Raw genomic sequence first — 11440 nt, forward strand, 5'->3', positions numbered from 1 at the left:
ACCAACCCTTCTTGTTGTCCAAATACCTTAAATGGGGTTGTTGATCGAGGATGAGAGGGAGGGAGGAGAATTTGATGTGGTAGCCAAAAAGGGTCTAGCATATGCTCTTTTGGTTCCCTGCTATTTATAGACGTCTTTATCAACTTAACTCTAATGGATCCTACCCTATTAGATATTGAATCTTTATCCAAACCTTTTGGATTAGTGTATCTCTATCCAATAAGATAGGGCTCTAGTGGATATTTCATATCCAAACATCTACTCATCGCAATACCTATCATACGTGTGTGACCCTTTAGACTCAATATTGGGTTGGCTGTGAGTCGTATCTATTAAAACTCCTTTTAACTCGGTGAATTATTGACTCATCGACTACAGACGTACTAGGCCACTACATTATAGTCTCTAAACGATATGAGGGGATCCAATTTGTTGGACATGTCTGTCTTTAGTTACCGTGTATCTATAGTCCTTCATCCATCTAACCCAAAGATCGTATACTGGATACGGTGCTGTCATACCCAATATAGAATCTACTTGAGTCTCGCTATAATCGGATTCTCTCAGAGAAATCCTTCTCTCTCAATTCGAATGACCTTGGTCAAGGATTTGCCTAAACAAGAATACATAAGATATTCCTCTCATGACACTGAAAGGGAATGATTATTTATTGATACTCAATTGCTTTCGTAAGGTTAGTCATCATTTCCAATAACTAGTTGTGCTAGATCTGAAATTTCAAAACCTATAAGTCTGGTGTCAAAGAATGAAGTACGCCAACAAGACATCCTTAGTGTCTCAAGCCTAAGGACTCGCTAAATAATTAGGACTACAGAATCACTATCTGATAATAAGGTATTATTAACCATCCAACATTCCATAAGTAGATCAATCAGTGAACTCATTTTCCCATGAGCATGTGCAATGTACCCCTAGTATCCCCACACAAGCAAATATGAGACCAATCGCCTCAATCATATTGATGGGTATACAGTACACCGATCTATCTGATTATCTTAATGTCCATCTCGATTAACTTATGACCGAGATTATTTAGGATCCGTGTTTAAAGGCAAATCGATCGCATTATCATAATTTCATTATGATCCAATTCCCATTGCACAAACTCATAGATATTATAATATATGCAACATGTAATCATAAAGTAAGAAAATGCTAATAATTATAATACATAAAAAAACTACACAATGTGTCACATGTGCCATCACTTACGTGATTGACTTACAAAGCACCTATGATTAGCAATTACAATTAGGTGTTTAATTGTGAACTATGACTTCGGTGTTTAATTGATGTTGGTTGCGACTAGCTAACATCGTTGCAATTGCATTATTGCAGTCGCTAGTCAAAGGCAATAATGTAGTGTCGATCTAAGGCAATGCCATTATCACAATCGCCATAAGCACCGACACCACTACGTGTGTGGCTACTACTTATGACCAAGGTAGGCTGTCGTAGTGACACTTGGGCTATTACACATACAAAGTAATGCATGCAACCATTGTCGGCTATCGCACCCTCTCGTTGCCCACAATAGCACCTATACGTAATCCTTGCCCATGACTAGGCCAACGACACTAGAGATCGTCGCCTTTAACAATGTTGTCATCGATAGTAAGCTACCGATGGTAGTTCATCGATCAAACATGAGAACCCCAAATCACCCATAAATAGGTGACAAAGACGAATGATATAGGAAAGTTGACCAACAACATAGATGAATCATTCAAGCATTGTACAATTATAATCGAATAACACCCTTTCATAAGCATAGGATGCTAATAAATAGATCTAAATATAAAATATATTAGGCATACTTTTATGATATAAGGTATTTGATTTTAAAACGTAACTCTGAAACTAATTGTAAGCAAAAAATCTATAATTATGCTTTTGTTATGTAAAAAATATTAATACCAGAAATAAAATCAAATAATGATTAATGAATATTATGATTGTGTATATTTCGATGTGGTTCAGAAAATCTTTATTTAATTTACAAATGCACTATCGTTGAATCCGAAAGCTATAGTGATATTAATACGTAATAAGAAGTTGATACACATTTTCCTCTCTTCTTATTTTTCATACGACTACTATAAACAATAGAATATAGACTAATAGAGATTAAAAATATATCTATAATATCAATTTTTGGTATTTCATCCCTATAAGATCTTATCTTTTATAGACAAGAATAGAAGGTATAGGATAATAATTAAAAGAGTCTCTTCTATCAAGATAATCTTCTAAGGAATACTATCATAAGTAGACTTTCTTTTAATTGATTGATAATCATAATTAAAATTCAATCAGATTTATAATATATCTTACATAATTAGATAGGATCACATAATTAAATAATAATAATTTAGATTATTTGAGAAGTTTTAAAAAAAATCTATTGGTAATCCTTTTTATTATCTACAATGAATTTTTAATATTTCTAAGATATTCTTCTATAAATGGATATAAATACTATTAATTTATTATTTAATTTCAACAAATTCTTCCATCTCGTTGTACATAACCCGTATATCTTTTTCTTTCTTTCCCTCCCCTTTCTTCTTATTCACTTCTTTTACTTATCCTAATCATCATAACATCTTTATCATCGGTGATATAAAGTAACAAAATAATAATAATCAAATGACACGATTTAAAAATAGAAATATTTTTACATTAGTGACCGAATGTTTTTAGGTCTTAAGGCATTGGGTTATAGGCCCGAAAGATGATATTCTGAATATTTATATAATAATTTAAAAAATATTATCTTTTACATCAATTTGCATCATCATAGAGATATCAAATTCCAAACCTTTACAAAAAATAAGTTTCATGAAGTAATGATAATTAAGAGGTGAAAAATAAGAATATGATTGATAATTAATGGGTTATATTTTGTAAATTTATATTTTATTATTTTCAATAATTGTGTGGACTAAGGGAATCTCCAAACAAAAGAAAAAAAAATCTGAAGTTGTAATATTTGGGAGTTTGTTATCATTTTAATTTGTCTTGGTCTTCACTTGATCACAGAATTGTGTTGGCACCATTAACAAGATCAAGATCCTATGGCAATGTCCCCCAACCACATGCTGTCTTATACTACTCCCAGAGAACCACGACTGGTGGCCTTCTGATCAGTGAAGCCGCTTGCGTCTCAGACACTGGTCGAGGGTAAAACATCATCCCTGTCACCTACGTAAAACATGTTCCATCGCTGTGATCTTTATCTGCTTTGGATGGATAGGTACCCCCACACGCCTGGCATATGGACGAAGGAGCATGTGGAGGCATGGAAGCCGATCGTGGATGCCGTGCATGCCAAGGGCGGGATCTTCTTCTGCCAGCTCTGGCACACTGGCAGGGTCTCCAACACTGGTAAGCAGCACGCATGTGATGAACTCAGGAGTATTCGTCTCTTGTGTTTGATCGTTGAGGTGTGTGTTCTCAGGGTATCAGCCTAATGGACAAGATCCCATCTCCTGCACCGACAAGCCGGTGACCTCCGGCTTGCTGCTTGAAGATGAACCCGACGAGAAGTTCACTGTTCCCAGGCGATTACGAACGGATGAGATCCCTCGCGTTGTGGATGATTTCAGAAACGCTGCAAGGAATGCCATCGAAGCTGGTAACTTCGAACCATGTTCTTCGGATGGTCTTCATGCATGCATGCGTGCATTAACTCATTGTCGTCGATGCATCGAACAGGTTTCGACGGAGTGGAGATCCACGGAGCGCATGGGTACCTCATCGACCAGTTCCTGAAAGATAGCGTCAACGACCGGACGGACGAGTACGGTGGGAGCTTGGAGAAGCGCTGCCGGTTTGCTTTGGAGGTGGTGGAGGCCGTCGTCGACGAGATCGGAGCTGAGCGAGTGGGGTTACGCCTGTCGCCCTTTGCAGACTACCACGGTTGTTGGGACTCCGACCCTGAGGTTTCGGGGCTCTACCTCGTCCACCAGATCAACAAGCATGGCCTTCTCTACTTGCATATGGTGGAGCCGAGGATGTCCATTGTGGAAGGCAGGCGCCAAATCCCCCACCGGCTTCTGCCGATGAGGAGAGCTTTCGAGGGAACCTTCATCGCTGCCGGCGGATACGACCGTGAGGAAGGCAACAAAGTGGTGGCGGAGGGCTACACGGATCTGGTGGCTTATGGTCGCCTCTTCATCTCCAACCCCGACTTGCCGAGGAGGTTCGAGCTCGACGCGCCTCTGAACGGGTATAACAGGCTCACCTTCTATACTTCTGATCCAGTGGACGGGTACACAGATTACCCATTTCTCGAGCCTTCGGCCTGAGACTATCTCAAACTGAGTTGACTTTGAATCTTGAGCAATAATTCTTTGTGATGGCATTGTCATGATGCATTATCGACACTAAAAACAAGCTTGAACATTCTGTAATGAATTAGAGGCTTCGGAAAAGAAGTGAGGTCTTATGTGTAGACAAGCTACAATTCATTTAGAATCTCCAAACATTTAATGTGCTGATTAAGTATACTGAATTAATTGTCCATATCAAATGAAAAATGCCACGAAAACTGGATTTTAACTGCAACAGCTGCTCTTCTGCTCAATGGGTTGACCCTTCATCTGAACAGTGGTAGGTTTGGTATCTGCAGTGTGTTGGTTTCCCATTCTGCAAGGGGACAAGCAAATGTAAGAGCTAAAAAACTCTCGCCTCATGATTCTTGTTCGAGAAATCGGAAAAAATATGCTTCTTTCTTGAGAAGAATGCTTAAACTGTTTGATGTACTATGGAATGGAAGACCAAACATTTGGACTAATTTCTACAACCAGAATGAAACTTGGAGATTTAGAAAAGCCCAAACTTGTGGTAAGGTAAAGCAGCCAACAGATTGATGTGGAAGAAGACATGCATTTGATAAAGATGAATCAAGGCTCAGTTATACTACCTTTTCTTAATTTCAGCGCACATGGTTAAGAAAGCTTTCTCCACGTTGATTGAATCCTTTGCACTCGTCTCAATGAAAGGAATACCAAGTGAATCAGCAAATGCCTGCATTAGACCATGGAAACCAGTAAGCCATCCAGGTCTAAACATGTTGGTTATCTTATCAAGCAACTTTTACTGCCCCTGACGTTCTTTAACCAAGAGATCACCAGGAGACGTAAGCTGAATTGCACATACCAAGCAATCTCATGAACACTTGCTTATAAAGTCACATTATCATTGTACGGTTGTTTTATTTTTCATTTTGGTTTTCAGCAGCTCAGCCACTGCAATGATGCAATAATCCAAACTCAGAAGGAGAACACTTGTTTGTTGGAGATAGTAGATATCATTACCTTTGCCTTTTCAGTTTCCACAACTCTGTCCTCAACCAAATCACATTTGTTTCCAACAAGAAGCTTGCACACACTGTCACTAGCATATCTGTCAATCTCACTTAGCCACTGCTTGATATTGTTGAAACTTTCCATCTCTGTAATGTCATAAACAATCTGGAAAAGGCCTCAAGGCATCAGCAGTAATTAAAACATTATCTCTAAGATCCAAGAACTCACAAGAATCGGTTAAAATTTTAAAGCTAAGAAGTACTTTATTTTGATTAACCAGATAACCCTAAGTGCCATAACCACTTCCTATGCATTTCCGAGTTTGATAGATTATGCAAACTCTGGCGGATAATCCTGGTACGTTATTGAACCAACTCTAGCATAGGCAAGAGTCATAGTGTCCTATAATGGCTGCAAAAGGAAATGACCAATGAACTTTCCACACATAATGGGCAAAACTTTTGTTATTCTAAACTGAAAGTGCCTAAATTGCCTTAATGTTTTAGTTCCGTGCTCAGTTTTCCATGACGAAAGGGAATTCATTATAAAGAAATTTTATTTAATAAAAAAATAATTATAAGAAACCATTTAAATATCTGAAGCAAACACAAATAAACAGAAAGGCATTACTACAATAAACAGAATAGCAACTATATTAGAAGAAAGCTCTTACAATGATCCCATGTGCTCCACGGTAATAACTGCTGGTTATGGTCCTGAACCGTTCCTGTCCTGCTGTATCCCACTTCAAGCAAACAAGATCATTGCCTCAAAATGATTGCACTAGACTATAACAAAAAATAGCATACTAGTTCTTCTATTGGTTAAGGTAATTTAGAACCAGACTGATCACAGTTCTGCGTACAGTTATGGCACGAAAGTGTGCGAGAATAACAAAGGTTATCCTTCCAAGTTGTGCTTAAAAGTCCATGCTGATTACACATATCAGATCACATATAACAAAAAACAATTTACACTCCAGGTGAATCAACAATAGAAGCATTGTAACTCATGTTCTCAGAGCTTAGGTCTCTTTTCTAATGTTATAGGCTGACATGCAACAAAGATAACTATTTCCAAAGCCACCGTTAACCTGTTAGGATTAGAAAAGTTGTATAATGACTCATAATGATATTCATCGACTTTTTAATAATCACATAGGCCAAATCGAGAGAGAAATTAACTGCACGTTTAACACACAGTTAAAGTTTGCAACCTTAAAACTGGGAACCATTAGAAGTTGAAACCTCCAACATCCACCAGAACTCATAGTTGACATGATGAAAAATGAACTCAACTCTAATGTGTTACTAAAGTATACGACTGACATTGTAAGAATCAGAATTCATCAGTCTCTCACTAAAACGGCAAACATGAGTCACCAAACAGAGTCTGTGCATAACAAGCTAAAGTCATGCGGTGCGCATGTTTAATGGCATTTTACCAAGGATGATCATGCAATATATGGAGAAATAGTATAATGCCATTGCACTTCAATAACAGCCTTACAACTTAGAAATCCAATAGTTCACAGGGATTTCAGATGGCAAATCCCCACCTAGTGTATTGGTTTTTACCCAAATATATGATGGCATAAAGTATCCAACAACTCATTCCTCAAACTTCCAAAATTAAAAAAATACCTATCTTTTTCAAACAGGCGATCGAATGAAAAAACAAAATCGAACTTCCTCTATTGAAGAAAATAATGAAAATTATTAAATTATTTTGATGAGACATACAATTTGCAGCTTAATTGTCTTTCCATCCAGTTCCACAGTACGAATTTTCTGCAAAGAAAGACAATTGAGCTAACGACCACCAAACAAATTACATAAAAAAACATATTTTGATGCAAGTTTTCCAGAAGATACACGAGCAACTTACGAAATCAACACCAATGGTGCTGATGTAGCTATCAACGTACGAATCATCCTGAAAAGAAATACCAAAAGCTCATCAGCATGAACAAAAAAAAACCAAATCTTTTGAAAACAACAAAGAACATCAACCATATGGCAACAATGAACCCTAGATTTCTAACGGTAGGGAAACATCCAGTCTAAAACTCACCGCGAATCTGATGAGAAGACATGACTTCCCGACCGAGGAATCCCCGATCAAGAGGAGCTTGAAGAGGTAATCGCTTTGGGGGAACAGATGGAAACGATCACACCAAGAAACCCAAGAACAATTAGAACAGGGGAGAAAACGACTTACAATGCACAATCGAGGAGCGAACGGAGCGCGATCTTACTATTCGTTGTTCATATCGATGGATTGGGGATAGAAGCCAACACTTGTTCTGCGATCGACGATGAATTGGAGCTCAGATAGCAGGATGGGAAGGCGCAAAGGTAAAATGGCGTCTAGCTTTTCTCGGGTTCTTTCCGGCGTCTCGCACTCCTCCCAAGGAGGAAGCATAGGCAAACAAGCGGTCTCTTACCACTGTGTATTCCGTACTTGGGCCCCGCATGGCCCGCTGAATTATCGAATCAAAATTCGGGTACAGGAGGGTGTCGTCTGATAATTGACACCCGATTAATACTTATCTTACTCGCTAGCGCCAGCCCGACTAGAATAGCTACTTACTAGTGGTGTATCTCAATTGGGTCCCACATGCCATTTCATATTCTCCAATTACGAGACGGGTAGGAATGAGCATTGAAACGTGTTCTCAAATCTATCAAACATTGATGCGATAGTAATCCAAGATTAAAAGCTTGAAATCTGAATTATATATATTTTATATTTTAAATATTAATATATATACACGTAGGAAGGGAAGCGAATCGGGTCATGTTAAATGAAATCTATTCAAGATTAAGGAGGTTCCATATCTCTGACTAGACTCAATCAACTCGATACATATTTAAGATGTTTATATGATTGAAGACACACGATACAAATATGAAATGAACGTTTCACATCACTCGCCGATCTAAAACAGGTCAACCTTCGCGTATTTAAGAGGAAGATATAAAAAATAAGAGCAGACAAATTGCAACTTAGTGGTGCCCCAATTCTCTACAAAATACCTCCACGCCATGATGAGGAGTCAAACGCGTGTCTAATGTTCTTCTTTTAGGCAAACAAGAAATTGTATATATATATATATATATAAACACAGAGAGAATTGTCTTTTCAACAAGGAGATGAAAGAAATTAAAATCAGGAAGTTGATTTGATTCGTTTAACAACGCAGAAATCCAAGATTGACATAATTCTCATACAAAAAATCTAAATTCTACAACAAATTTGATCATAAAATAGAGAAAAAAATATTATTTTATGTGATAAGATAGGTCGTACAGATGAGATCGGACTCAAAAGCTTCTCAGGGACAGAATGCGATGGCCGGAGTAGTCCGACGGCTGGGAATGGTGAAGTGCCTCAGCCTCCCCACCTGCTCCCGCAGGTATCCTTCACAGAGGAAGGCCGTGGAGAACTTGTCCTCCACAACCCTATCCACATCGTGCACGAACACGTCGGTCTCCCCCGCACTCCTCCCCCTCGCCGCCATCCCTGCCGTGTATATCGCCCCCATCCGCCCCGGAGCGTCCGCTTGGTAACCGGTCGGCGCGTCCACCATGATCAAGTCCCACTCCACCTCGTAGAACACGGCCGGCAGCTCCGTCAGTGCCAGCGGGCACTTGGAGTTCCAGACCGCGCAGTCCGTCGAATTCAGCCCCGATGCCAAGAGACCCTCCGCTTGGCTCACCTTGGTGCGGTACGTCATGTGGTACGCCTCCAGCGCCGGGAACCGCCCCCGGACGGTCCGGATCCACGAGCCGTCCTCCTCGAGGAAGACGGTGCGGCCGCCGTGGTTGAGCGCGCTCCACATGGGGCTGTCGTGGCCGAGGCCGAAGACCAGGAAATTGCACGGCGACTTCTTCCGTAGCACTCTGGCGGTGACGGAGATCTCCTCGAGGGTCTGCTGCGGGGTGGTGTTGGAGGTGGCGTAGTGCACGATAGCGGTCGCTAGAGAGGGTGGGATCTTGGTGCACGAATCTGACAGCGAGGTCAGCGATGTGATTGCAGGAACAGGGGAAAACGAGGTCCATGAGATCAGTACGTAGAGGAGGAGGAGGACGAGGATGAGCACGAGGAGGAGACGTAACTTGACCCTCATGACGTACGTGCGTGAAGGATCAGAGGAGAGAGGAAGAAGAGAATTGCTGCATGATTCTACTGATCGTTCAAGATGCGGCAATGAGCAGTGACGGGGGGGGGATTGATGGAGACCGAACACCGATGGCACCGATTGATTGATTCCAAAGGTATACATGACAACAAATCGATCTTTGTGGATGCATGCGATTATGAGCATACGTTAATGGCCAATTGCTTTACATAATTAGAAGGCCTTCTTTTACCGATAGATTTTAGATTCCTGCATGCAACGCCCCGATACAATCTTCCCTAAAATTCATGGCACCTTCCTCGATAATTAGATTTCTATCTGTAATTCTTTTTTTTCTATTTAAAATCTTACTTTAAAAAGATGATTTTTTTAAGAAATACTCAATCGATATATCTTATTTTATTTTTCTCAAATCGTACTTTTAATTTAATATACAAATTGACTCCTTTTTTTTTAGTTTGTTACAATGTTCTATTTGTTACAGTATTTTTATCATCACAATAAAAATATTATAAAATCTACTTAAAAATACTATAAATTATTTAAATATATTTATAACTTTAATATTATAAGTTTAAAAATATGATATTATAATGATTTATGAGTAATGACAACTAAAATGACACGATATAATATTATTTTTCAGTAACATTTATAATATTTTTAATATATTAATATAATACTATAAACATTATTGAAAAACACTCTAAACGAGCTAAATGAAAATATTGTAATAGTTAAAAATCACAATAAAATGAGTAAAAAAAATTTAAGGGATATTTTAGATATTTTTAAATTAGGGATAATGTTTGAAAAAAAAAAGCAAAGGAGGGGTATCTTTTGGGAATATCCAAAAAATGAGTTTTTTTTAAAAGATATTTTAATATTTCTAAAATATCTCTATATAAATGCATGTAAATATTTTTAACTTATCATTTAATTCCAACAAACCCTTCTAACTCCTCCTCCTCCTTTTTTTTATATTTATTGTCGGACTAAACTAGGGTTCCAAAGTGTTCATGAGTTGTATGAAGTAATGGTAATTGAGGGGTTGCGAGGAATAAGAGTATGATTGATAATTGAGAAGTTATATTTAGGAAATTATAATTTATTTATTTAGTTAGTTAATTGTATGAAGTAAGGTGTCACCAATCGTAAATAAAATTATCAATAACAATCTCCTAACTTTAATATAGTTAAAAATAATTTAACTACCTAAATAAATATCTAATAAAAAATTGACGTCCAATGATTAATTCTCTGATCTTAAAACATCCTCCCATCGAATCGAATCATCGAATCATATATATGAACAAGAGATTCCAACAACAGATAAAGAGGATTAATTTCACATCAAACTATTTCAAAATGCTCAGTTATTTCTTTTCAGCATCTTAGTTCATCACACTACATTCGTTTCTGCATCTATTTAATATCTGGTTCTTTTTTGAAAAGGAATAATTGGTTTTCCAATTTTTATGCCTCGCAGTATCATGGTACATCTCTACAACCCTTAGTGCTTCGGTAATCCCTAGTTTTTATACATTCAAAAGAAGTATGATAGATTAATCATTTTGATATGGGAATGAAGACATGACTGTTACTTCAGTATCACATAATAGATATCTCATTATCACTCGGACAATATTACAGCACTTCAGTATAACATAATAGATATCTCATCATCACTCGGACAATATTACAGCACCATATGCTCGACATGCAACCGATACCTTAATGTCATGTGATCGACATATACTTGATACTGACATGTACTTGATACTTCGAAATCATGCGACTAATCATGGAACGAGATCATTCTAATATAAATGCAAAAGTAGGCCATGATTGGTTCCGAACCAACTTGCATCTTGGACAACCAAAAATTAACACATGGGTACATTACAATTATTTTTATTTATCAACTAATGAGATGATTGATAATATGTTGGATATCTAATAA

General features: G+C 38.0%; 3 protein-coding genes across 3 annotated transcripts in view; 1 reads left to right on the top strand and 2 right to left on the bottom strand.

Moving 5' to 3' along the window:
- The window catches only part of LOC135641777 (12-oxophytodienoate reductase 1-like), a 12092-nt gene extending 7555 nt beyond the window's left edge, over nt 1-4537 (top strand). The window contains exons 2-5 of the mRNA XM_065157482.1: nt 3064-3204; nt 3278-3408; nt 3482-3658; nt 3739-4537. Coding sequence (XP_065013554.1) covers nt 3064-3204; nt 3278-3408; nt 3482-3658; nt 3739-4331 — 1042 coding nt within the window. The 3' untranslated portion in view covers nt 4332-4537. The remainder of the gene's footprint in view (nt 1-3063; nt 3205-3277; nt 3409-3481; nt 3659-3738) is intronic.
- On the bottom strand, nt 4462-7772 carry LOC135641779 (ras-related protein RIC1-like). Its single transcript, XM_065157484.1, has 8 exons — nt 7591-7772; nt 7407-7479; nt 7221-7268; nt 7076-7123; nt 6007-6078; nt 5343-5498; nt 4949-5052; nt 4462-4671 (listed from the first exon to the last, which is right to left on the bottom strand). Exons 1-8 carry the CDS (start codon nt 7755-7757, stop codon nt 4581-4583), a joined length of 759 nt encoding a protein of 252 aa, XP_065013556.1. The 5' UTR covers nt 7758-7772; the 3' UTR covers nt 4462-4580.
- Nucleotides 7773-8670: 898 nt separating this feature from the next.
- Nucleotides 8671-9840, bottom strand: LOC135641778 (glucuronoxylan 4-O-methyltransferase 1-like). Its single transcript, XM_065157483.1, has one exon. It carries the CDS (start codon nt 9661-9663, stop codon nt 8671-8673), a length of 993 nt encoding a protein of 330 aa, XP_065013555.1. The 5' UTR covers nt 9664-9840.
- Nucleotides 9841-11440: the final 1600 nt, after the last annotated feature.

The sequence above is a fragment of the Musa acuminata genome, chromosome BXJ3-6, assembly GCF_036884655.1.
Source record: "Musa acuminata AAA Group cultivar baxijiao chromosome BXJ3-6, Cavendish_Baxijiao_AAA, whole genome shotgun sequence".
Taxonomy (NCBI): Eukaryota; Viridiplantae; Streptophyta; class Magnoliopsida; order Zingiberales; family Musaceae; genus Musa; species Musa acuminata.